General features: G+C 50.2%; 1 protein-coding gene across 1 annotated transcript in view; it reads right to left on the reverse strand.

Moving 5' to 3' along the window:
* Positions 1-27,009, reverse strand: part of DYRK1A (dual specificity tyrosine phosphorylation regulated kinase 1A) — a 109,703-nt gene that overhangs the window by 18,442 nt on the left and 64,252 nt on the right. Inside the window, exons 3-10 of the mRNA XM_075332905.1 lie at positions 20,845-21,038; positions 20,588-20,680; positions 19,899-20,087; positions 17,672-17,819; positions 8,544-8,830; positions 8,301-8,447; positions 7,994-8,134; positions 6,083-6,389 (exon numbers count right to left, since the gene is read on the reverse strand). Coding sequence (XP_075189020.1) covers positions 6,083-6,389; positions 7,994-8,134; positions 8,301-8,447; positions 8,544-8,830; positions 17,672-17,819; positions 19,899-20,087; positions 20,588-20,680; positions 20,845-21,038 — 1,506 coding nt within the window. The remainder of the gene's footprint in view (positions 1-6,082; positions 6,390-7,993; positions 8,135-8,300; positions 8,448-8,543; positions 8,831-17,671; positions 17,820-19,898; positions 20,088-20,587; positions 20,681-20,844; positions 21,039-27,009) is intronic.

Consider the following 27,009-nt stretch of genomic DNA (forward strand, 5'->3'; position numbering starts at 1 on the left):
GTGATAAAGAGACATCCCGCAGCGGCTCAAAAGGTGGTTTTTGAAGAGCCCGTAGAACCATGTTGAGATCCCAGGGTTCCAGCGGACGCTTGTAAGGTGGGACTATGTGGCAAACTCCCTGCAGGAACGTGCGGACCTGCGGAAGCCTGGCTAGACGCTTTTGAAAAAAACACGGAAAGCGCCGAGACTTGACCCTTGAGAGAGCCGAGAGACAAACCCTTGTCCAATCCAGATTGAAGGAATGAAAGAAACGTGGGTAAGGCAAACGGCCAGGGCAGGGGGTAAACCCCTTCTCAGAGCACCAGGCTAAGAAGATCCTCTAAGTTCTGTGATAGATCTTGGCTGATGTTGGTTTCCTGGCCTGTCTCATAGTGGCAATGACATCTTGAGACAACCCTGAGGACGCTAAGAGCCAGGACTCAATGGCCACACAGTCAGGTTGAGGGCTGCAGAATTCAGATGGAAAAATGGCCCTTGAGATAGCAAGTCTGGTCGGTCTGGGAGCGCCCACGGTTGCCCCACCGTGAGATGCCACAGATCCGGGTACCACGACCGCCTCGGCCAATCTGGAGCGACGAGGATGGCGCGGCGGCAGTCGGACCTGATCTTGCGCAACACTCTGGGCAGCATTGCCAGAGGAGGGAATACATAAGGCAGTTGAAACTGCGACCAATCCTGAACTAAGGCGTCCGCCGCCAGAGCTCTGTGGTCCTGAGACCGTGCCATGAATGCCGGGACCTTGTTGTTGTGCCGAGACGCCATGAGATCGAAGTCCGGCGTTCCCCAGCGGCAACAGATCTCTTGAAACACGTCCGGGTGGAGAGACCATTCCCCCGCGTCCATGCCCTGGCGACTGAGGAAGTCTGCTTCCCAGTTTTCTACGCCCGGAATGTGAACCGCGGAGATGGTGGAGGCAGTGGCCTCCGCCCACAGCAGAATCCGCCGGACTTCTTGGAAGGCTTGACGACTGCGAGTGCCGCCCTGGTGGTTGATGTACGCAACCGCCGTGGCGTTGTCCGACTGTATGCGGATCTGCCTGCCCTCGAGCCACCGATGGAACGCCTTGAGGGCTAGATACACTGCCCTTATCTCCAGAATATTGATCTGAAGGGAGGACTCTGTCGGAGTCCAGGTTCCCTGAGCCTTGTGGTGGAGAAAAACCGCTCCCCATCCTGACAGGCTCGCGTCCGTCGTGACCACGGCCCAGGATGGGGGCAGAAAGTATTTTCCCTTCGACAGAGAAGTGGGGAGAAGCCACCACTGAAGAGAGGTCTTGGCTTCCAGAGACAGAGAGACGTTCCTGTCTAAGGACATCGGCCTCTTGTCCCATTTGCAGAGAATGTCCCATTGGAGTGGACGCAGATGAAATTGCGCAAATGGAACTGCCTCCATTGCTGCCACCATCTTCCCCAGGAAGTGCATGAGGCGCCTCAAGGGGTGCGACTGGACCCGAAGAAGGGATTGCACCCCTGTCTGCAGCGACCGCTGTTTGTCCAGCGGCAGCTTGACCATCGCTGAGAGAGTATGAAACTCCATCCCGAGGTACGTCAGTGACTGGGTCGGAGACAATTTTGACTTTGGAAAATTGATGATCCACCCGAACCTCTGGAGAGTCTCCAGAGCAACGGTCAGACTGTGTTGACAAGCCACCCGTGAGGGCGCCTTGATTAGGAGATCGTCTAGGTAAGGGATCACCGAGTGGCCCTGAGAGTGTAGGATCGCTACGACGGATGCCATGACCTTGGTGAAGACCCGAGGGGCTGTCGCCAGGCCGAAAGGCAGTGCCACAAACTGAAGGTGTTCGTCTCCAATGGCGAAACGCAGGAAGCGTTGATGCTCTTGCGCGATCGGCACATGGAGATAGGCATCTTTGATGTCGATTGATGCTAGGAAGTCTCCTTGGGACATCGAAGCGATGACAGATCGGAGGGATTCCATGCGAAACCGCCTGGTTTTCACATGTCTGTTGAGCAATTTGAGGTCCAAAACGGAACGGAATGAGCCGTCCTTTTTTGGCACCACGAACAGATTGGAGTAAAAACCGCGACCGCGTTCCTGAAGGGGAACGGGGATCACTACTCCTTCTGTTTTCAGAGTGTCCACCGCCTGAAAAAGCGCAACGGTCCGCTCGGGGGGCGGAGATGTTCTGAAAAAACGAGTCGGAGGACGAGAGCTGAACTCTATCCTGTAACCGTGAGACAGAATGTCTCTCACCCATCGGTCTTGGACATGTGGCCACCAGGCGTCGCAAAAGCGGGAGAGCCTGCCACCGACCGAGGATGCGGTTTGGGGCGGCCGAAAGTCATGAGGAGGCCGCCTTGGAGACGGTGCCTCCTGCGGTCTTTGGAGGACGTGGCTTAGACCGCCATGCAGAAGAGTTCCTCTGGCTCTTCTGTGGCCTGTTGGACGAGGAGGATTGGGATCTGGCTGAGGGCCGAAAGGACCAAAACGTCGCTTGAACTTTCCGTTGCTGAGGTCTATTTGGTTTGGGTTGGGGTAAGGACGAGTCCTTTCCCTTGGATTGCTTAATAATTTCATCCAATCGCTCGCCAAACAGTCGGTCGCCAGAAAAAGGCAAACCGGTCAAGAACTTTTTGGAAGCAGAGTCTGCCTTCTATTCACGTAGCCACATGGCCCTGCGGACTGCCACAGAATTGGCGGATGCTACCCCTGTACGGCTAGCCGAGTCCAGGACAGCATTCATGGCGTAGGATGCAAATACTGACGCCTGAGAAGTCAAAGATGTTACTTGTGGCGCAGCGGTACGGGACACCGCATTAATCTCAGCCAGACAAGCTGAGATAGCCTGGAGTGCCCACACTGCTGCAAAGGCTGGGGCAAAAGACGCGCCTATGGCTTCATAGATGGATTTCAGTAGAAGCTCTATCTGCCTGTCCGTGGCATCCTTGAGCAATGCACCGTCAGCCACTGCTACTACGGATCTAGCCGCCAGTCTAGAGACTGGAGGATCCACCTTGGGACACTGAGCCCAACCCTTAACCACGTCAGCGGGGAAGGGGTAACGTGTGTCATTAAGGCGTTTAGTAAAGCGCTTGTCCGGGAAAGCCCTGTGCTTCTGGACAGCATCTCTAAAGTTAGAGTGATCGAAGAAAGCACTCCGGGTACGTTTAGGAAACCTAAACTGGTGTTTCTCCTGTTGTGAAGCCGAATCCTCTGTAGGCGGAGTTGGGGGAGAAAGATCTAGCACCTGGTTGATGGACGCTATAAGGTCATTTACTATGGCGTCCCCTTCAGGTGTATCCAGATTGAGAGCAACGTCAGGGTCAGAGCCCTGAGCTGCGACCTCCGCCTCCTCCTCTAGAGAATCCTCAAGCTGAGACCCCGAACAGCGTGATGAAGACGGGGAAGATTCTAAGCGAGCCCGCTTAGCTGGTCTGGGACTGCGGTCCGTGCCGGAGTCCTGCACGTAATAACTAGGGGCCACACCAGGAGCACGCTTAGTCGCAGACCGAGAGGGGCCTGGGGGTGATCCCGCAGTGCCCGGGGCCTGTGTAAGGGCCGGTCTGGACTGCAAAACCTCTAGAAACTTAGCAGACCATTTATCCATAGACTGAGCCATGGAATGTGAAAGCGACTCAGAGAGTTTGTCAGCTAAAACAGCAAACTCTGTCCCTGCCATCTGGACAGGGGGGACCGGCGGTTCTACCCAGGCCGAGGGACCCCCTAGTGCCTCAGGCTCCGGCTGAGCGAGTGCCACAGGGGCCGAGCATTGCTCACAGTGAGGGTAGGTGGAACCTGCAGGTAGCATAGCCGCACAAGAGGTACAGGTAGCAAAATAACCCTGTGCCTTGGCACCCTTGCTCCTTGTGAACGACATGCTGTTGTCTCCCAGGAGCGTGATCACCACAAGTTAACAGTACAGCTGAACCGGAAAAAGTATACAAATATAATGTATCTATATACAGTTCAGCACCCTAGGGGGACCAGCACCGGTAACCGGTGTGGCTTACCAACCGCTCCAGCGGTGTGTGGCCACCAGATTCCCTGTCTCGGGTCTCCCAGAGCTGCAGCCAGAAGTCCTCCACCGGCAGTATGTGTTAAAACATGGCTGTCGGCGTTCACAGGGGAGGAGGGAGCCGGGGGCGTAACTTCAAAAGTGCGGGAATCTGGTGCCCCATAGGGATTAGTGAGGGGGGAGGAGGACAGCTATGTGTGCTCCAGCCCTCACTGTCGGCGTCAGACCGACCGTCCCGCCCTTGCCCCTGACTGGCAGGCCCGGGGGCGGGAGTTTAATGAACTAGGCCGCAAAAGCCGGGGACTAAAGTAAAAACCGCGGCCGGCAAGCAGGCACGGTCGGCGCGGTAGTCCCGGACAAAAATCAACACTGCAGGCGCTGCAGCGTCTGAGGCCCAGGTGCTCCATGCACCGTCCCAAAGGGGACACAGAGTACCTGTAGATGCAGGGCCTTGTCCCTGATGATACTCAGTCTCCTGTCCAGCAGATTCCCCCAGGGGCTGCGGAGGGAGCCCGGTCCCAGTGGCTGGATGACCGGTTAGGATCCCACTTCACCCAGAGCCCCTAAGGGATGGGGAAGGAAAACGGCATGTGGCTCCTGCCTTTGTACCCGCAATGGGTACCTCAACCTTAACAGCACCGCCGACTCAGTGGGGTGAGAAGGGAGCATGCCGGGGGCCCTGTTAGGGGCCCTCTTTTCTTCCATCCGAAATAGTCAGCAGCTGCTGCTGACTAAAATGTGGAGCATTGTGTGAATGTCGGCCTCCTTCAACACAAAGCATAAAACTGATGGGCCCGTGATGCACGGGGGGGTGTATAGGCAGAGGGGAGGGGTTACACTTTTTAAAGTGTAATACTTTGTGTGGCCTCCGGAGGCAGTAGCTATACACCCAATTGTCTGGGTCTCCCAATGGAGCGACAAAGAAATATTACTTTACAAAAGGGGGTGTACTCATTTATGCTGAGCAGTGTACATCATGTCGGATACGCTGAGACTACAGCATATACACATCACATAGGATAGACTGCGACGGCCCCTCTTATCTGAATGGGGCCGTCAGAAATCCATACTGCGGGGACAACCAAAATGACATGTATGGAGCCAAATCCTACTTTACTAATATGTATGTATGTATGTGTGTATGTATGTGTATATATATGTATATATGTGTGTATGTATGTGTATATATATGTATATATGTGTGTATGTATGTGTATATATATGTATATATGTGTGTATGTATGTGTATATATATGTATATATGTGTGTATGTATGTGTATATATATGTATATATGTGTATGTATGTGTATATATATGTATATATGTGTGTATGTATGTGTATATATATATATATATATGTATATATGTGTGTATGTATGTGTATATATGTGTGTATGTATGTGTATATATGTGTGTGTGTGTGTATACATATATACAGACACACACATTATATATACACACACACACACACACATTATACATATACACATATTGTGTACATATAATATATTATATATACATACACACACGCATATATATACACATATACACATACATACATATACACATACATACATATATATATATATATATATATATATATATATATATATACATATATATATATACATATATATATATATATACATATATATATATATACATATATATATATATATACACATATACATACATATATATATATATATATATATACACACACACACACACACACACATATATACATATACGTACACATATATACATATACATACATACATATATATATATGCTTCAGATGAGTTTGTAACCGTTGCAAACTCTCAATCACAACCAGCTCGCTGAAGGATTCTTAGTTAACTCATTTGACATCTAAGCAGGGAAACCAAGACTGAAAAACCCAAACGTTGAATTTCTTGTTACTGAGATCCAAAAATACATTCTTTTGAATAACAAAAAAACCAACAACTTTGCACATCAGTGGAATACATGGAGGCAATGTTACTTTGGTTTTATCTCAGAGTGTGGACCCTTACAATAGTCCACTGCCCGTCCATGAAGCGCCTCAGCGTGTGCTGGAGCTGTGCACTGCGGGGTTAGGTTACCTGAGCTAGACGATGTGCTTGAGGTGGTTCCTGACGACTGGGACTGCTCCATCGCTGGACTCGTAGATACACTGTTACTTGTGTTTGTACCCTCGTCAGCAGTCTTCTTAAAGAAACTATGTTGCAGAGCATAGTATGGTTGAATCCGTGTCTTAGGATCATAATCTAGCATCCTTAAAATGAGGTCTTTAAACTTCAAGTAGTCCGCTACAGTGTGACCTGATTCCCCTGCACGTCGCCCGCCCGGCCCTCCAGTTTCCACTCCAAGGATAATATGAAGTTTCCGGGTTCCTGGTGGTTTGTATTCCTGTGGAGGGAAAGAAGAAGCAATGATGACTTCCCTCACTGCAGCCAAGCCCAGACCAAATCTTTTAGCAGGATTCCTTCTTGTAAATGCAATTTTAAGTCTGGGGTCACATTAGAGTATGGCATCCGATGTAATATGCTAATGAACCTCGGCTCAGGCTCTGCAGCGAGCGCGAGCCATGTGAATGTCATCCGATTAATCCCCCCATCTCCTCCATTCTCAGCTGATGCGATTATTGCACTGCACTTCAATGACATCAGAGTGCAGTCCGATGTTTTTCTCGCACCCATAGACTTGTATGACACGGCTCTTGTGGACAATCGTAGCATGCTGCGATTTTTTTCCTCAGTCTGATTAGGATTGAGTAAAAACTCGCAGATCTGACCTGCAGCACTGTCTAACATGGGGCTGAGTGCAATGCCAGAATTTCTCACACTGCACTCATGCAAGTCATACCCAAGTGTCTGCCCTAACTTACAGGCCGGGTCACTGGGGGCGCTAAATCCGAATACTTGGCCTAAAAGTACAAGATACTGGAGCTTACTAGTGATGAGCGAGAATTACCATACTGAGTACTCGATAGCATAACTATGCACCCGAGCATGGTAGTGCCCGCTCATCACTAGTTACGCGTAGTGAGCACCTGAGCATGGTAGTGCCCACTCATCACTAGTTACGCGTAGTGAGCACCTGAGCATGGTAGTGCCCACTCATCACTAGTTACGAGTACAGAGCACCTGAGCATGGTAGTGCCTGCTCATCACTAGTTACGAGTACTGAGCACCTGAGCATGGTAGTGCCCACTCATCACTAGTTACGAGTACCAAGCACCCGAGCATGGTAGTGCCCGCTCATCACTAGTCACGAGTACAGAGCACCTGAGCATGGTAGTGCCCGCTCATCACTAGTTACGAGTACAGAGCACCTGAGCATGGTAGTGCCCGCTCATCACTAGTCACGAGTACAGAGCACCCGAGCATGGTAGTGCCCGCTCATCACTAGTTACGCGTACTGAGCACCCGAGCATGGTAATGCCCGCTCATCACTAGTTACGAGTACCGAGGACCCGAGCATGGTAGTGCCCGCTCATCACTAGTTACGCATACTGAGCCCCTGAGCATGGTAGTGCCCGCTCATCACTAGTTACCAGTACTGAGCACCCGAGCATGGTAGTGCCCACTCATCACTAGTTACGAGTACAGAGCACCTGAGCATGGTAGTGCCCGCTCATCACTAGTTACCAGTACTGAGCACCCAAGCATGGTAGTGCCCGCTCATCACTAGTTACCAGTACTGAGCACCCGAGCATGGTAGTGCCCGCTCATCACTAGTTACGCGTACTGAGCACCCGAGCATGGTAGTGCCCGCTCATCACTAGTTACGAGTACTGAGCACCTGAGCATGGTGCCCACTCATCACTAGTTACGTGTACTGAGCATGGTAGTGCCCGCTCATCACTAGTTACGTGTACTGAGCATGGTAGTGCCCGCTCATCACTAGTTACGTGTACTGAGCATGGTAGTGCCCGCTCATCACTAGTTATGAGTACTGAGCATGGTAGTGCTCTCGCTTTTTTTTTTATTTTTAATACATTTGCTCATTACCTTTTTTCCGTCTTTGGTCTTCTTTAAGTTCCAAGTGCCGTCTGGCAACTTCTCAAAGAACTTTCTGGCTTTTGGTGCTTGGTCGAGGATGTGAACAGTTGGTATTCCTAAAACTTCCACAATTTTATTCATCTGGTCGACCTTTTGAGAGAAGCACAATTTCAATGCAAACCGGTCACAGGCAAAAAAACGGGACACTGTTTCTAACAGGTCGTAAGATTGTGCTTTTGCAGGAAGCGCTCGACCTAATGACTCGATTGCGATTTCTGCATTTTAAATATAAGCTTAAATGGATCCCTTTTCTTACCTCGTTGGCTCCGCTGAAGAGGGGCTCTCCGGTGTGCATTTCAACTAAAATGCAACCAAGGGACCACATGTCAATCGCAAGGTCGTAAGGCATTCCCAGTAAAACCTCTGGAGACCGGTAAAAACGAGACTGAATATATTGGTATATCTGAGCAAAAGAAAAAGAAGAAAAAAAAAATAAATAAATGACATGAATCCGAATTGGGTTTACTAGATGCAAGAGAACATTTGACCGCGCGCTTACCCTCTGCCCTAGCTGGCACGAGCTTCCGAAGTCGACAATCTTAATGGCGCTCCGCTTGGGGTTACAGAGCAGGATATTTTCAGGCTTTAGGTCACAGTGAATGATACTAAGTTCAGGAGTAGCCAGGAATAGCAGTGCGGTGCACATCTGCTGTGCAAACTTTCGCGTCAGGTTCAGCGAAACGCCCCGGAAGTTGGTGTTCCGTAGCAGGTCGTACAGGTTGTAGGAAAGCATTTCGAACACGAGGCAGAGGTGGTTTCGGAACATAAAATGTCGCTTTAAATGCACTGAAGGGAAAACAAAAGACGTAGTTTATATAGAAGTCTCCGACTGTGTCCTCTATAGGAGCTCGATCTATCCGGCCCTATAACCGATGCCGCTCAGTTCTGCTACAACCGTCACCCCTTCAATTGTAGACAACCCCTTTAGTCTTAAAGGCGACGTTCACCTTTGCAACTTTTTTGGGGGGAGGCTACTTTCACACATCCGGTTTGAGCCCTGCGGCTCAATCCGGCTGTGAAACCTATGCAACGGATGCGGCGAAAACACTGCATCCTTTGCATAAGTTTTTACATGCGGCCCGTCTGTTTTTTTTTCCGGTTGCGGCACACTACTGAGCATGCGCAGTGGAAGAAGCCACATGCGGCAGCCGGATGCGGATTTTGCCGCATCCGGCGTCCATAGGCATGCATTGAAAAATGCGCCGCAGCGGCCGGATGCGGCGCAATGCGGTTATTTTGCCAGAGCAAAAAACGTGCCAGGGAATGTTCCATCCGGCCGCTGCATCGGCTAAATCTGCCGCATGTGGCGAAAACCGGACGGAACGCAAGCCCATGTGGCACAATGCGGCGCCAATGCAAATCAATGCTGGAAAAAACGAAACCGGAGGCAAAAAAAAAAAAAAAAGTTTTGTTTTTTCAGCAGAGCGCCGAATTGTGCCGCACTGTTACAGCCGGGTGTGTGAAGGTAGCCTAAGAGCTGTATGGATGATGATGATGGACAACTTTGCAACACGTTTTTGGAAATCTTTCCCCTCGTTAGGTCAATGCTGCTGAAACTGTAAGTAGTGACCCCGATTGCGCTATCTTGGTATTTACTTTGCAATATTCATTCCTTTTCATAAAATCCCTGATTATCTGCGGCTCTACTCAGCGATTAATAGATTTCTTCGTCACTCTATTGGGAGACCCAGACAATTGGGTGTATAGCTACTGCCTCCGGAGGCCACACAAAGTATTACACTTAAAAGTGTAAGGCCCCTCCCCTTCTGCATATACACCCCCCGTGGGATCACGGGCTCCTCAGTTTTCTGCTTTGTGCGAAGGAGGTCAGACATCCACGCATAGCTCCACTGTTTTTAGTCAGCAGCAGCTGCTGACTATGTCGGATGGAAGAAAAGTGGGCCCATATAGGGCCCCCAGCATGCTCCCTTCTCACCCCACTTTCTGTCGGCGGTGTTTGTAAGGTTGAGGTATCCATTGCGGGTACGGAGGCTGGAGCCCACATGCTGCTTTCCTTCCCCATCCCCCTCAGGGCTCTGGGTGAAGTGGGATCTTACAGGTCTCCAGGCACTGAGACCGGGCTCCATCCACAGACCCGGAGAACCTGCTGGATATGGAGCTGGGTATCGTCAGGGACAGGGCCCTGCTACATTAAGGTACTCTGTGTCTCCGTACACATCGCGCACACACACACCAGCATTGCTGGGAGTGTTAGTGCGCCGGGGACAACAGCGCGGAGCGCTTGTGCTTTTATTCACTGCAGCTTAGCTGAGTGAATTTATGTATTAGGAACTGCCGCGCCGGCCGCTGCTGGGTGTTTTACACTGTGGCGCGGCTGGGACTTGTGGTGCGCCGGGGACTTCCGCGCTGGCCGTGCATAACGGCCGCGCTTATTACTCGAGTCCCCGGCTTTACGGCCTAGTTTTCGTTTCGTTCCCGCCCCCAGCCCTGCCAGTCAGGGGAGGGGCGGGACGCTGTACAGAAAGTCAGCGCCGAGAGCTGGAGTCTGCTTTGCATTCTCCAGCCCCCTCACTGGACACAGTGGGACGCCAGTTTCCCGCTCTTGTCTGGGGCACGCCCACGGCCCGCCCCTCTTCACAGGACGCCGGCGGCCATTCCTGCATGCAGTCCGAGCTGGAGAAGGGAGACAAGCTCTGGGCAACCAGTCACAGGATTCTGGCGACCACACACCCGCTTTTGTGCGGGCGGTAAGCAGCACCTGAAGTGCTGACCCCACTAATGCCGAAGTGGTCATTTGCACTTTATGCTTGTATGCTATACACTGCACTGTACGGTCGCTATTCTTGGATATATACCCTCCTAGATGGCTAGACAAGAGCAGCAAAAAGCAAGGGTGCTAAGGCACAAGCTTTCTATGCTGCGTGTATTGCATGTGCTGAAGTGTTCATTTGTACTTTATGCTTGTATGCTATACATTGCACTGTACGGTCACTATTCTTGGCTATATACTATCCTAGATGGCTAGACAACAGCAGCAAAAAAGCAAGGGTGCCAAGGCACAGGCTTTCTATGCTGCTTGTACTGCATGTGATACCGTTCCACCGGCAGGTTCCACTGACCCCCATTGTGTGCAATGCTTCCCTGTAGCACTCGCTCAGCCGGGGTCTCTGCTAGAGGTGGCCAAAGGAACCACCTGTGAACCCTGTCCAGGGAAAGGGACGGAGTGGCAGTTTCGGCTGATAGATTGTCTGTGACTATGACTAACATCTTAGAGACTTTGCAGTCCAGACAGACCATGGGCAATGTTGATTCAATGCTCCCGGGCCACCCTCATTTGGAACAAATCAGTGCTCCGGGGAGGTCCCATGCATCCCAGGGTGAAGGCTCTGACACGGACAACAGTCCCAGACAGCCTAAGCGAGCTCGCTGGGAGCGGCACTCGGCTTCATCACTGGTCAGGGTCCCAGCAGGAGGACTCTAATGATGAGGCAGACGTAGCTGATCAGGACTCTGATCCTGAGACCGCTCTCAAGCCGGATACACCGGATGGTGACGCCATAGTGAATGATCTTACAGCGTCCATCAATGGAATGTTGGATATTTCTCCCTCAGCTCCTCCAGTGGAGGAGTCAGCTTCACAGCAGGAGAAATTCCATTTCAGTATCTCAAGCGTAAATTGAGTACTTTTCTGGCCACTCTGACTTCAGAGAGGCAGTTCAGAAACACCACGCTTATCCAGATAAGCGTTTCTCCAAACGTATTAAGGATACAAGTTATCCCTTTCCACCTGACGTGGTCAAGAGCTGGACCCAGTGTCCAAAGGTGGATCCTCCAATCTCCAGGCTGGCGACTAGATCCATAGTTGCAGTGGAAGATGGGGCTTCCCTTAAAGATGCCACTGACACAGATGGAGCTCTGGTTGAAATCCATCTATGAAACTATCGGCGCGTCGTTTGCTCCAGCATTCGCAGCCGTATGGGCACTACAAATTAGTTCAGCTGGTCTGGCGCAGATTGACATCGTCACACGTACATCTGTTCCGCAAGTAGCGTCCTTAACCTCTCAAATGTCTGCATTTGCGTCTTACGCTATTAATGCTGTCCTGGACTCTACGAGCAGTACGGTAGGGGCGTCCGCCAACTCCGTGGTTGTACGCAGAGCCTTGGGGTTAAGGGAATGGAGGCAGATGCTGCTTCCAAAAAAGTGCTTAATTGCCATTCTCTGTGACAGACTGTTCCGTGAGAGATTAGATGAAATCGTTAAACAGTCCAAGTCTAAGGATTCTTCCTTACCCCAGCCCAAACCTAACAAACCCCAACAGAGGAGGGGACAGTCGAGGTTTCGGTCCTTTCGAGGCTCGGGCAGGGCCCAATTGTCCTCGTCTAAAAGGACTCAAAAGGTTCAGAGGAGCTCAGATTCTTGGCGGGCTCAGTCACGCCCAAAGAAGGCAGCCGGAGGAACCGCTACCAAGGCAGCTTCCTCATGACTGTCGGCCTCCTCTCTCCGCATCCTCGGTCGGTGGCAGGCTCGCCCGCTTTGGGGACATTTACCTGCCACAGGTCAAAGACCGTTGGGTGAGAGACATTCTGTCTCAAGAGTACAGGATCGAGTTCAGTTCTCGTCCTCCGACCCGATTCTTCAGAACTTCTCCACCTCCCGACAGAGCCGGTGCTCGTCTGCAGGCGGGTACTCTCTAAAGGCAGAAGGAGTGGTGATCTCTGTTCCTCTCCAGGACCAAAATCACGGTTTTTACTCCAATTTGTTTGTGGTGCCACAAAAGGGACGGGTCTTTCCGTCCTGTTCTGGACCTAAAAAACTGCTCAACAAGCATGTGAAGACCAGGCGGTTCCGGATGGAATCCCTCCGCTCCGTCATCGCCTCAATGTCTCAAGAAGAGTTCCTAGCATCAATGGACATGCTCCAGAGCACCAGCGTTTCTACGCTTCGTTATAGGAAACGAACACCTTTAGTTCGTAGCCCTGCCTTTCGGTCTGGCGACAGCCCCACGGGTCTTCACCAAGGTCATGGCTGCAGTAGTAGCAGTCCTGCGCTCTCAGGGTCACTCTGTGATCCCTTGCTTGGACGATCTACTCGTCAAGGCACCCTCTCAAGAGGCATGCCAACACAGCCTGATCGTTGCGCTGGAGACTCTCCAGAGTTTCGGGTAGATCATCAACTTTTCAAAGTCAATTCTGACCCCGACCCAATCGCTAACATATCTTGGCATGGGGTTTCATACTCTATCAGCGATAGTGAAACTTCCGCTGGGCAAACAGCGTTCACTTCAGACAGGGGTGCAATCTCTCCGTCAAGGCCAGTCGCACCCCTTGAGACGCCTCATGCACTTCCTAGAGAAGATGGTAGCAGCATTAGAGGCAGTCCCTTTCGCGCAGTTTCATCTGCGTCCACTACAAGGGGACATTCTCCGCCAATGGGACGGGGAGTCGACGTTCCCTCGACAGGGACGTTTCTCTTTCTCAGGCGGCCAAGGAGTCTCTTCGGTGGTGGCTTCTTCCCACCTCATTGTCTTCAGGGTGGGGAGCAATTTTTCTCCTCCACAGGGCTCAAGGTACGTGGACTCAGCAGGAGTCCACCCTTCAGATCAATGTTCTGGAAATCAGAGCAGTGTATTTTGCCCTACGAGCCTTCCAGCAGTGGCTGGAAGGCAAGCAGATCCGAATTCAGGCGGACAACCCCACAGCGGTGGCATACATCAACCACCAAGGGGGGACACGCAGTCTGCAAGCCTTCCAGGAAGTCCGGCGGTTTCTGACGTGGGTGGAAGACACGGCTTCCACCATATCCGCAGTTCACATCCCGGGCGTAGAAAACTGGGAAGCAGACTTCCTCAGTCGCCAGGGTATGGACGCAGGGGAATGGTCTCTTCACCCGGACGCGTTTCAGGAGATCTGTCGCCGCTGGGGGATGCCGGACGTCGACCTAATGGCGTCCCGGCACAACAACAAGGTCCCAGCTTTCACGGCACGGTCTCACGATCACAGAGCTCTGGCGGCGGACGCCTTAGTTCAAGATTGGTCGCAGTTCCGGCTCCCTTATGTGTTTCCACCTCTGGCGCTGTTGCCCAGAGTGCTACGCAAAATCAGGTCCGACTGCCGCCGCGCCATCCTCGTCGCTCCAGACTGGCCGAGGAGGTCGTGGTTCCCGGATATGTGGCATCTCACGGTAGGACAACCGTGGGCACTACAGACCGGCCAGACTTGCTGTCTCAAGGGCCGTTTTTCCATCTGAATTCTGCGGCCCTGAACCTGACTGTGTGGCCATTGAGTCCTGGATCCTAGCGTCTTCAGGATTATCTCAAGAGGTCATTGCCTCCATGGGATAGGCTAGGAAACCAAGCTCTACCAAGATCTACCACAGGACGTGGAAGATATTCTTAGCTTGGTGCTCGGCTCAGGACGTTTCTCCCTGGCCATTGGCATTGACTATTTTCCTTTCCTTCCTGCAATCCAGGTTGGAAAAAGGTTGGTCGCTCGGCTCCCTTAAGGGACAAGTCTCTGCGCTCTCTGTGTTTTTTCAGAAGCGCCTGGCCAGACTCCAACAGGTACGCACGTTCCTGCAAGGGGTTTGTCAGATCGTCCCTCCTTACAAGCAGCCGTTAGAGCCCTGGGATCTGAACAGGGTTCTAATAGCTCTCCAGAAGCCGCTTTTCGAGCCTATGAGGGATGTTTCCCTTTCTCGCCTTTCACGGACAGTGGCCTTTTCTAGTGGCGGTCACGTCTCTTCGGAGAGTGGCCAAGCTAGCAGCGCTGTCTTGCAAATCTCCCTTCCTGGTGTTGTCACCAGGACAAGGTGGTTCTGCGTCCGATTCAGGAGTTCTCCCTAAGGTGGTATCCCCCTGTCATCTCAATCGGGATATCTCCTTACCGTCTTGTCATCCAGTTCATCAATGTGAACGGGATTTGCTTTTGTTGGATCTGGTGAGAGCTCTCAGAATCTACTTTCCCGCACGGCGCTCCTGCGCCGCTCGGAGGCACTCTTGTCCTTGTCGCTGGTCAGCGTAAGGGGTTGCAAGCTTCCAAATCCACCCTGACTCGGTGGATCAACGAACCAGTTCTTGAAGTCTACCGTTCTGCGGGGCTTCCGGTTCCCTCAGGGCTGAAGGCCCATTTTGCCAGAGCCGTGGGTGCGTCCCGGGCATTACGGCACCAGGCTTTGGCCCAGCAGGTGTGCCAGGCGGCTACCTGGTCGAGTCTGCACGCTTTTACCAAGCATTATCAGGTGCATACCTATGCTTCGGCGGACGCCAGCCTAGGTAGAAGAGTCCTGCAGGCGGCGATTGCCCCCATGTAGGAAAAGGCCATTTTACGGCCTATCACGAGGTATTATTTTACCCACCCAGGGATTGCTTTTGGACGTCCCAATTGTCTGGGTCTCCCAATAGAGCGACGAAGAAGAAGGGAATTTTGTTTACTTACCGTAAATTCCTTTTCTTCTAGCTCTAATTGGGAGACCCAGCACCCGCCCCTGTTTTTTTGGGGTATACATGTTAGTCATGTTGAATGGTTTCAGTTCTCCGATATTCCTTCGGATTGAATTTGCTTAAACCAGTTTATTGGCTTTCCTCCTTCTTGCTTTTGCACTAAAACTGAGCAGCCCGTGATCCCACGGGGGGTGTATAGGCAGAAGGGGAGGGGCCTTACACTTTTAAGTGTAATACTTTGTGTGGCCTCCGGAGGCAGTAGCTATACACCCAATTGTCTGGGTCTCCCAATTAGAGCTAGAAGAAAAGGAATTTACGGTAAGTAAACAAAATTCCCTTCTTCTCATTAATACGTATATGGCGAGGAAACAATCAATGGCTGAGAGGGGTCCAGGGAAGAGACCAGCACTAATCTTAAGGCATTTTGTGAAAACAGAGTATTGCAAAGTAAATAACCAATACCCAAAGCTTCCCTTTAAAAGGAACCAGTCACCAGATGTGGGGCCTATAGGCTGTGGCCACCACCACCGGGCTCTTATATACAGCTTGCTTTTTTTTTTTTTAATCAGATACATTTTTATTTTTCACCAGGTATACAAAACATGTGTTATATTTTCAGCAATAACGAGCAGAACTATAAACATTCCCTCCCCCTCCCCCCTCAGCGTACATATTACCTATATCAATATCAAAGATCTTACATTTTAACCCTTCAATAGCATATATTAGGATGTATAGAACTAACCATCTCCCAACTCTAATATGTATCCATATTGCAACCACGGATTCCACAATCTATCAAAAAGTGCCAGTTGTTTCCTTTTCCCATATCTGCTTCTCTCCATTCGAACGATATGATTGACATATGTGACAAATTCCCCTCTAGTCGGGGGGTCCCCGGCATCCAGTGTTTGGCAATTACTTTCCTGGCCGCATACAGCAGTCTGGCTATCACTATTTTATAATGGTTGTCTACTCTAATTTCCTCCACGTAACCTACAAGACAGACCAGGGGTTGTCTGGGACGTTTACATCTATAAGATCCTTCTATTCTATTAAGAACAGTTATCCAAAAGGTGCCAACCTGGGGCACGTCCACATCATGTGGAAAATGCCGGCACCTTCTCCGTTACATCTAGCACAGTCGGAGTTACGCCTCAATCCCATTTTACACATAATTAGCGGGGCTCTATATGCCCCATGCACCACGTAGAGGTGGGATAGTCTTGCAGGTTCACTCATTGATAATTTCGGTATGTATTCCAAAACACTATCCCCATACCTCACCAGTGATCCAGTCTATCTCTGCCTCCAATTTAGTCCTAGTATTTACAGGGTGATCAAGCAAATATGTATGCAGTAGGTCCCTATATATAGTAGATATGATTCCTCTTGTGGGTCCAGTACTAAGTCTGCCTGTACCAGCAATGATTGCTTAACCCCCTGAGCAACCACTGCCTGCGCCAACCGTTTGTGCTGGTACCACCCAAGTGGGGAGATCCCAAACTCATCCTGTATTTGTGTAAACGATTTCAGACGTCCCTGGCTAAGAATTTGCCCCATATACCTTTACGTGCCCATACCTTAATATTGCCTTATATACAGCATTCTAACATGCTGTATATAAGAGCCCAGGCCGCTGTGAGAATATAAAAAAAACTTTATAATACCTAGAAGGTCGTTCTGGTGCACAACAGTCAGATGGGTGGTGCCGTTCTTCGGGACCGGCGCCTCCCATTTCGGCCATCTTTGTCTTACTTATTCTGAAGTTTGGGTGCATGACGCATCTACGTCATACACATGCACCGGCATTGAGGTCCTGGCGACTGTGTATGATGTAGACACGTCATGCACCGCGGTTTCAGAATAAGGAAGACGAAGAAGGACGAAAAAGGAGGCGCCGGTCCAGAAGAACGGCACCACCCCTCCGACTGTTGTGCACCGGAGCGACCTTCTAGGTGAGTATTATAAAGTGATTTTTATGTTCTACACAGCGGCCTGGGCTCTTTTATACAGCATATTAGAATGCTGTATATAAGAGCCCACTTGGTGGTGGCCGCAGCTTATAGGCCGATAAAGTGGTGACCGGTTCCCTTTAATCTTGAGCTGTCAAACCAAACAGCTTGCACAGTACAGATTGCCATCCCCCTTGGGGGCAGCTATCTATGCATTTTGGCCTGAGTGTAAAAAGACAGCAATAGAGGGGGAAATGAAGGCGGCTTTACCTATGTAGTATTTCATTTCCGTGTCGTGTTTGTTCATCAGCTCGAGAAGTCGGACTTCGATCTGGGCTTGATTTAGGAAAGCTTTCTTGTTCTTTATTATTTTAATAGCCACCCACTCCTGCTCCACGCGATCGTACGCCTTCACAACCTGGAAGGGAGAACAGCGGTACTATGTAGAGATGTCGTAGGGTTAAACACAAATTCTTACAGCCCCAACTATTAGCCAAGAATCACACTTGTGAACGACTCGCACGAGTGCAATTGTGAGAAAATCTCGCATTGCACCGAACCAATGTTAAATCGATGATTCAGCTCTGATCTGCATTTTTTTTTCTCTGCTCCAATTGGACTGAAGAAAAAAAAAAAAAAAAAGAAATTGAAGCATGCTGCGATTGCAAGGGTATGTCGTGTGGAAAAAAAAAATGGATTGCACACAGATCAATCATCATACATCTAATAATAAATATTATTTATTATATAACAATAAATAATATTTATTATATAATAACTAATATTATTATTATTATTATTATTATTATTATTAATAGTATTTATTCACTTATATAGCGCTATTAATTCCATAGCACTTTACATACATTGTGAACTCCAATGGGGACAGAGGTGCCAATCTAAGGTCCCTATCTGTATGTCTTTGGAGTGTGGGAGGAAACCGGAGAACCCGGAGGAAACCCACGCAAACACGGGGAGAATATACAAACTCCTTGCAGATGGTGTCCTTGGTGGGATTTGAACCCAGGACCCCAGCGCTGCAAGACTGCAGTGCTAACCACTGAGCCACCGTGCGAGAAAAACGCATCCAAATCACAAAATTGCAGTAAAATCGCATCACATACAGATTGCTCACAGGCCACAATTATTTATAAAAAAAAAAACCCACACCTCAGACTCGCATTGCACACTGATTACCACTCAGACAGCGCTCGTACGACTCTCCAGCATGAGAATCGGACCGATTTCTCATACGCAAGTGTGACACCAGACTTAGGGTTACTTAAAGGGGTTTGTTCACTACTTTTGCACTGATGGCCTACCCTTAGGATGGATCATCAATGTCTGATTGTCGGCCGGAAAAACTCAACTCCAGCGCTTCCCCTAAACTGATAGCGATTGGGTATTGTACATCCACTTCCCATTCAAATCAGTAGGAGACGGATGTGCAGTACCCAGCCGCTATGGATTGATGGGGCAGCTCCGGAACTGAGCATTTCCAGCTAGCGCTGCGAGCCCCTTGGTGGGAGTGCGGGGTGTCGGACCCCGGCTGATCAGACATTGATGACTTATTCTGAGGACATGCCATCAATGTAGAAATGGTGGACAACCTCTTTAATGTGCTGTGTCCCCGTAAACAGTGCCCCAAGATATCCTGGCGATCAGGGCAATCTCTGCTTGCTGTAAGAAGTGACAGCTTTCATTGATTTACTTCCGGCGGCAAATTATAAAAAAATGTCCTGGACCCATCAAGCTTTTCAATTTTCAGTGAAAACCAAAAGGATGAGAGCAAACAAACTGATTGATGGCTCCCGCACAGATTGGCAGAATGGGCATCTTGAAACGGGGATAAAAATTCCCCAATGTCTGACCGTCACTCCATTTATTTTCTATGGAGCTGTTGGAAAGAGCCGAGAGCAGCCTCATAGGGAGTAAATGTAGTGGTCACATGTGTTTCTACATCATTCAAAAAGGGGACAATAGATGAGCCATACAGGTCCCAGCAATCTGATACCATCATCGTTCAATTAGTTATCCCCAATCCTGTGGACCTGTGATATAACTTGTTCTCAATGGACAATCCCTTTTAAGTGTATAAAACTCATTACACAATGAACATTATCATCAAATGCCAAAAATCCCTTTAAAAAGGCCCTGTACGCACACTGCAGTTTTTGCTGCAGAAAAGGTGCAGTTTTTGTTCATAACCTTCCTGCGTTTTTTTTTCCCTACAGGTTTTGCCGCAGAATTTCCTGCAGCAAAAAGTAGCATGTCCCTTCTCTTCCGCAGGTACCTGCAGTTTTGCCATTAAATAGTATTTAAAAACCGCAGGGACCAGCCGCGAAAAAACCGCATGTAGATTTTGGGTGCAATTTTGGTGCATTTTTTTGCAGCGGGTGCTGAATTCTGCCAGAGGGTGTGTGTACAGACCCCAAATGTCACACATTCCAGCGATCAGAGTAGACTCAGATCATGTGGAGGTCTCCGCATCCCTTACCTGGCCAAAGGAACCTTTTCCAATCAAGGAGTCGATTTCGTATCGATCCATCCACTTCTCGCCATTTTTCACAATGTAGTCGTAGTTGTCGTCGTCGTAGCCGTCGTTGTAAACCTTCCTCTCCTTTTTGTGACTGGAGTCGTCGCCTTGTCCTTGTTGATGCCGCCGCTTCTTTTTTGCATAGTAGACCTGGTGGGTGGGTGGAAAAAAAAAAAAAAGTAAAAAATAAAATCTGAAAAGCCCAATTAAAAAGGAAACTAGAACACAAGCAAAATGTAAAACCCACAGAGGAAAACAAATAAAAAAAAAAAAAAAAAAAAAAAAAAAAGACAAATCTGCAAAAAAAAAAAAAGTTTTAAATTTGACAATTCCTATAGGTTTATGCAGCTCCTATGCAGACAATGCATCTCCATGGTAACAAAAAGTAAACAAAACTGCGAATCGTGCAGCATCCTCCTTCAGAAGTCAGAAGTAGAGGACAGACTGGGAAAAAAAATCTGAGTACACATTGTTATTGCGGCGACGCATAGATCTGCATTGGAGCTGTAGGAATGAAAAGGTAGGAAATTTTTCACTAAACCGTACTGTGAAGCTGCGCAATTTTTCGTTTTGTATGCATTAGGGCGTATGAAATGGTTTGTGAGGGTGGACGTGGCCTTTGTGAATTTCCACGCTCCGGCTTTTCTCACCTCATTAATATGTTTGTAAGTTTTGATCAAGTCAACTGACAGTTTCCTCAGCGGTGCTGTAGTTGGATCACGAAAGTTTTGGGGCATCCGCCGCTGCAAGAAAGACAAAAACGAGAGAAGACGTTAGTTTATTTAAAAAGACATGACGAATCAGATCGACACAGAAGAACAATTCTACCCGCTGCGGTAGCGAACAGAGGCCTTGCACCCCTCTGGGCAACATTCTCTCCAAATGTAAAATCAAAACCCCTTCCCACCTGGTTCGCCAGCGGTTGCTGAATCTGGTCATTGTAAGATAAGGCAGATACTTGTTGGTCGTTTAGGTTCTGCTGACGCCGGTCGCTGTACTGCGAGTGCGGCATTTGTCCAGCCATCTGTAGACCCGCAGCATGGAATGAAAATGAGGGTGCAAGCCGGACAGATGACGGTTTGCATGCTGAAGTCTCTCCTCCTGCAATGAGAGGGGGGCAAAAAAAGGAAGTTTTGCATTAGGAAACACTTCACTTTACACAGACACGAAGGAATCAATGACATGGGTCTTCTTGGGTCACACCGCTATGGAAGAAGAATAGAGCTCAGATTGGGCTGCAGTTTACAAAGCAGACACTAGATGGAGCTGCAGGATAAGATGCAATAGAAAAACTGCAGCAACGGCGAGAATCCTGCTCCTGGAGCCCCGGCAGGTAGTGATCATTTACTCAGCACCAAAAGGGACTACAGAGCTCATAGAAGAGGCTGTACAACAACAGTCATAGTACGTATGAAAAGGGGCCTTTTATTAATAGATATACCGTATTTTTCGTTTTATAAGACGCACCTTAAATTCAGAGCAAAAAAAAAAAAAAAGGAGAGAGAAAAAAAAAAAATGAAAAAAAAACCAAACTGGGTCCGTCTTGTAATCCGTTGGTGTCTTACCGGAGGGAGGGGGCAGTAGCTGTGGTGGAGGAGTCACAGGAGGCAGGGGCAGTGGGTGTCCCAGAAACTGTAGGCTATGCTGGGGCTGCAGCGGAGATTGGGGCTGGACAGAGGCTCGGACGGCCGTGGCGATGAGGGATTTAAAAAAAAAAAAAAATGGTGCCCGGAGTCAGCACAGGTTGAGCTCTATTCTCAATGGCAAGCCGACATCTCTGTGCAAGCGCCACCTCCAGGCGCCATTTTCCTGAAGTCCGCTGGAGGGAGATCAATGAGCTGGAGGCGGCGCCTGCGCAGATGAGAGCTTGAGCCGAGAGCTCCATCTGCGCACGCCCGACTACGGGTGGCATTATTTGAAGTTCTCACCACCTGAACCACAGTGCCAGTCCAGCCACCAGAGACTCCACACAGCAGTACCAGGAGACCCCGCGCATACAACGCACGGCCGCCGGAGACCCCGCACAGCAGCCCCAGGATACCCTGCACAGCAGCCCCAGGATACCCTGCACAGCCGCTGCAGACACCGCACAGCAGCCCCAGGATACCCTGCACAGTCGCTGCAGACACCGCACAGCCGCCCCAGCAGCAGCCGCCAGAGACCCCTACACAGCCACCCCCCAGCACCATCCACCGCAGACCCAGCTCCAGCCGCATTCCCCCGGCCTCTTGCGACCCCACTCTCCACCACCCTGGTAAGCTACATTCAGATTATAAGATGCACCCCCTCACTTTCCGCCAAAATATTTTGGAGGCAAAGTGCCACTTATAATCCGAAAAATACGGTACTTAGTACATGTAATATACTTGGTTAATGGCCTATTAAACCAATATGGCCCGAACAAGCATACAAAAGTCTGGGAAGTCCGAACAACCTCCTATCCCGCTATCCTTTCCTCTCCAGACCCAAAGATCTGTCACAATGGCTCCAGAACCAGGGAGGGCCGCGGTCATTAGCTCATGTGACCAGTTGGATACTTTTTGCTGTCATTTTTGGTGCTCGATTCTGAGGAAGTCTCCAAGCTGCAACACACTATCACGTCAGGAGAGAGGCTTAGGCTATGTGTCCACGGTAGAATGTACCTGCGGATTTTTCTGCATGAAAATCCGCGACTTTCGCGGCAAATCCGCACCTTATTTTTGCCGCGGATTACCGCGAATTTGCCGCGGATTTTGATGCGGATTTTTTTTCCCCCCCATTCTATACCCAAAATCCGCACCAAAATCCGCAACAATAATTGACATGCTGCAGATTTTTCCGGATCAAAATCCGCGGCAAATCCACCGCGGAAAAATCCGCAGCATGGACACAGCATTTCCAAAATGCCATTGAAATGGCTTGGAAGTGCCGCTGCTGCAGATTTTCGGAAAATCCGCGGTAAATCCGCGGCAAAATCCGCAGCGTGGGCACATAGCCTTAGACTAGAAACAAATCTACCAAACTGCGGCTACAAGGAGTATTCGGCCTCCGGTCCCATTAGCCCGCAGCTGTAACTAGTGGTCTTCAGCACAGTATGCAGAGCGGGGCCAAAAGGGGTTCAAACGATGCTAAAAAGTAGAAATCAACAGCATAAATGGATTGTTCTAAAGGAAGGCTTATTGTAACACGTCTGCTCAGACAATCTGAGGACGCACCTATGTGGGGGAAATCAGGAAGGGGGCGTTCAGCTGACTGCTCTGCAGAGGAGGATCAGGACCACCCCATCCAGCCAGTGTGAGGGGGGGGGTCACACGGCCCCTTAGGAGTTTGGTTACTCCATCATGACTGTATTAATAGGGGCCCTACACTTCTCAACAAAAACAAGCGCAGATTTACCAGATAGCTCCTATGTATGCAGGAAATATTTTTTTTTAAACTTTTCTTTGCTGAAAAGCTTTTAAAAATATAGTAAGTAGGGAAAAAGGGAAAATAAAAAGGGCTGAATAGGGAAATGGGAACGTGTGAGGCGATCACAGGTCGAGCAGACGTGCCCCGAGACACGGAAGTGGCCACAAGGTCATGTAGGGCCTTCGTAGGCCGGCAAGACTTCCCTTATTATAGCCCTTTATTTCACAGAGTAGGCCTCTGAACAGGTTACTGTAGTTTTCATATTACTTCTCTAAGGCTGCGTGCCCACGATCAGCATTTGCAGCGTTTTGGATGTAGCATGCTTCAGCTGCACCCAGCGCTGCATTGTACAGTACAGGCACAGTGGATGAATTTCTAGAAATCCCGTGCCCACTGTGCTTGTTTTTCCCGCAGCAAAAACTGACCTGTGGTGCGTCTTTCCAGACCACAGCATGACAATGGTTTGCTGCGGATTCACATGCATCCTCCGTAGGGAGAACAAGCGAGAGACTGCAGCGCACAGAACCATGATCGTGGGTACGAGCAGCTGCAGTCTCCTGCAGAGGACACTTGTGGCCCCGCTGCGTCCAGGATGCAGGGAGTCCTGATCGTGGGCACATACACTAATGGACTGAAGTTCCCACATTGAAAGAGAGAACTGGAGAAATGGAGAAAATAAAAATAAGTGGAAGAGGGCCAAGGCACGAGAAGAGGGCCAAGGCACGAGAAGAGGGCCAAGGCACGAGAAGAGGGCCAAGGCACGAGAAGAGGGCCAAGGCACGAGAAGAGGGCCAAGGCACGAGAAGAGGGCCAAGGCACGAGAAAAGGGCCAAGGCACGAGAAAAGGGCCAAGGCACGAGAAAAGGGCCAAGGCACGAGAAGAGGGCCAAGGCACGAGAAGAGGGCCAAGGCACGAGAAGAGGGCCAAGGCACGAGAAGAGGGCCAAGGCACGAGAAGAGGGCCAAGGCACGAGAAGAGGGCCAGGCACGAGAAGAGGGCAAGGCACGAGACGAGGGCAAGGCACGAGACGAGGGCAAGGCACGAGACGAGGGCAAGGCACGAGAAGAGGGCCAGTTACGTGAAGAGGGCAAGGCACGAGAAGAGGGCAAGGCACGAGAAGAGGGCAAGGCACGAGAAGAGGGCAAGGCACGAGAAGAGGGTAAGACGTTCTACTGTCACGCAAAAGAGTAACAATGTTGTGAACTTTTGCCTTTCAGGCTCCATATCTCACCATCCAATACAGCTTTGAACGTGAGACAACCTTCATTTTATAGACAATCATCTTGGCTATCTCATACTTAAATTTGACTTGCAGCTATTTAGCATATGATTAGTTATGCAGATTCTTGTCATGTCACTGCATTGTTACTATTTTGCTCCTGATGGTAGAAAAATCTTTTTCTTCCTGTATACAACAAATTACAACCTAATAGCTCAGTGTGTTATTAGGTTGATTCGCAAGTGAAAGGTCACTGGTTATGAATCAAAGAACAGCCATGAAGAAGATTTCCCAAGAAAAGAAGCAGCATCCTCTAAGTTCATCGGTAGTCTCTCAGCAGGGGTCGTAGTTTGCCAAACTGCATCATGTGAGGCCATGACACTGGCAAAATATGAAATGAAGTCCATCCATACATTTGAAACCCAAGAGGTGACGTGCAGCCAAAACATCGGAGTCAACAAAGCGGCTCATCACAAGGTCTATCACAGGGGTGGGGAACCTTTTTACTGCCGGGGGCCATTTGGAATTTTCTACCAACCTTCGGGGGCCGCACCAAATTATCAACTTGAAAACGACCAGGCTATATTTGGTCAAACAATTAATTAACTCACCCCTAATGTGGTGGCTGGAGCGGCTGTGATGTTCGGTGATTTTGTTTCTCACAACTGCTTTTCCAGGTTTGTCTTGGTCTGCAGAGGCTGGGGGCATACACATCCCAGGAGAAGCTGGGGCATATACATCACAGGAGACACTGAGGCATATACATCCCAGGACAGGCTGGGGCGTATAGATCACAGGAGATGCTAAGCATGGACAGCGCTAGGCGGCGGCACAACGGACAGCGCTAGGCGGCGGCACAACGGACAGCGCTAGGCGGCGGCACAACGGACAGCGCTAGGCGGCGGCACAACGGACAGCGCTAGGCGGCGGCACAACGGACAGCGCTAGGCGGCGGCACAACGGACAGCGCTAGGCGGCGGCACAACGGACAGCGCTAGGCGGCGGCACAACGGACAGCGCTAGGCGGCGGCACAACGGACAGCGCTAGGCGGCGGCACAACGGACAGCGCTAGGCGGCGGCACAACGGACAGCGCTAGGCGGCGGCACAACGGACAGCGCTAGGCGGCGGCACAACGGACAGCGCTAGGCGGCACAACGGACAGCGCTAGGCGGCACAACGGACAGCGCTAGGCGGCACAACGGACAGCGCTAGGCGGCACAACGGACAGCGCTAGGCGGCACAACGGACAGCGCTAGGCGGCACAACGGACAGCGCTAGGCGGCACAACGGACAGCGCTAGGCGGCACAACGGACAGCGCTAGGCGGCACAACGGACAGCGCTAGGCGGCAGCACAAAGCACTAGGTGGCAGCACAAAGAACACTAGGTGGCAGCACAAAGAGCACTGACAGTGACAGCACTAAAAGGCAGCATGGAGAGCATTAGGTGACAGCACGATGTGGCAGCACTGACCGCACTAGGAGGGGTTACACACAGTACTGGGGGGTACACAGCACTTGGGGCTACACACAGTACTAGGGGGTACACAGCACTGGATGGGGGGGCAGCGATGGGTTGCATACTCACAGTACAAGGGGAGGAGGAGGAGTCACATAGCACAGGTCCGGGAGGCATGTACAGCAGGAAGGCATCTGCTGTGACTGGAGCACAGTGCGCTGTTTACCCCGCCCTCAAGGTAAACCCTCAGCACTCGAGCACAGTCCCCGGGTTCAGTCTAGAATGTATGGGCTGTAGTCAGGTCCCGAAAAGAGCCCGTACATTCTAGTACGGGCTGCAATCAGGATCTGTAAATAGCCCGTACAGTCTAGCATCTACCCATAACGCACTGGGATTTTAAAGGGCCGGCGGCTGGAAAAAGCGCAAGTGCCGCTCGAGCACTGGGCTAGCCTGGAATGTGCCCGGGGGCCGCATTAAATGTCATCGCGGGCCGCATATGGCCCGCGGTCCGGAGGTTCCCCACCCCTGGTCTATCAGTTCTGGTGAGAAACATGGTGTTGGAAGTGGCTTGTCTGCTTCATAATAGTGAGATCACAGAGGTCTATACAAGCACCGTGTGATGCACGTAACACGAAAGAATGGAGGCCCGAAAAAAGGTGAAGAAGCCTCAACATCAATATACTCATAAAAAGTGTCGGCTCGAGATTACATAGAAGTACGAAAAGTGGAATGAAGAATATTGGAGACGGGTGATTTGGAGCAATGAGATGAAAGTCAATAGATGGCTCTGATGGGGGAAAATGGGTCTGGAAGAAATAAGGGAAAAAGGGGATAACAAATGGAGAAAAGGAAGGAACTGTCAAGTTCGGTGGAGGAAGCCTTATGATTTGGGGTTGTTTCACAGCCAAAAGCACTGGACACTTGACCAGGATCGATCGTGATCTCAATGCTGAGCTCTATGTAAGTATCCGACAAGACATATTCCTTCATACACTCGAGTACTATC

The sequence above is a fragment of the Anomaloglossus baeobatrachus genome, chromosome 2 (assembly GCF_048569485.1).
Source record: "Anomaloglossus baeobatrachus isolate aAnoBae1 chromosome 2, aAnoBae1.hap1, whole genome shotgun sequence".
NCBI classification, from domain to species: domain Eukaryota; kingdom Metazoa; phylum Chordata; class Amphibia; order Anura; family Aromobatidae; genus Anomaloglossus; species Anomaloglossus baeobatrachus.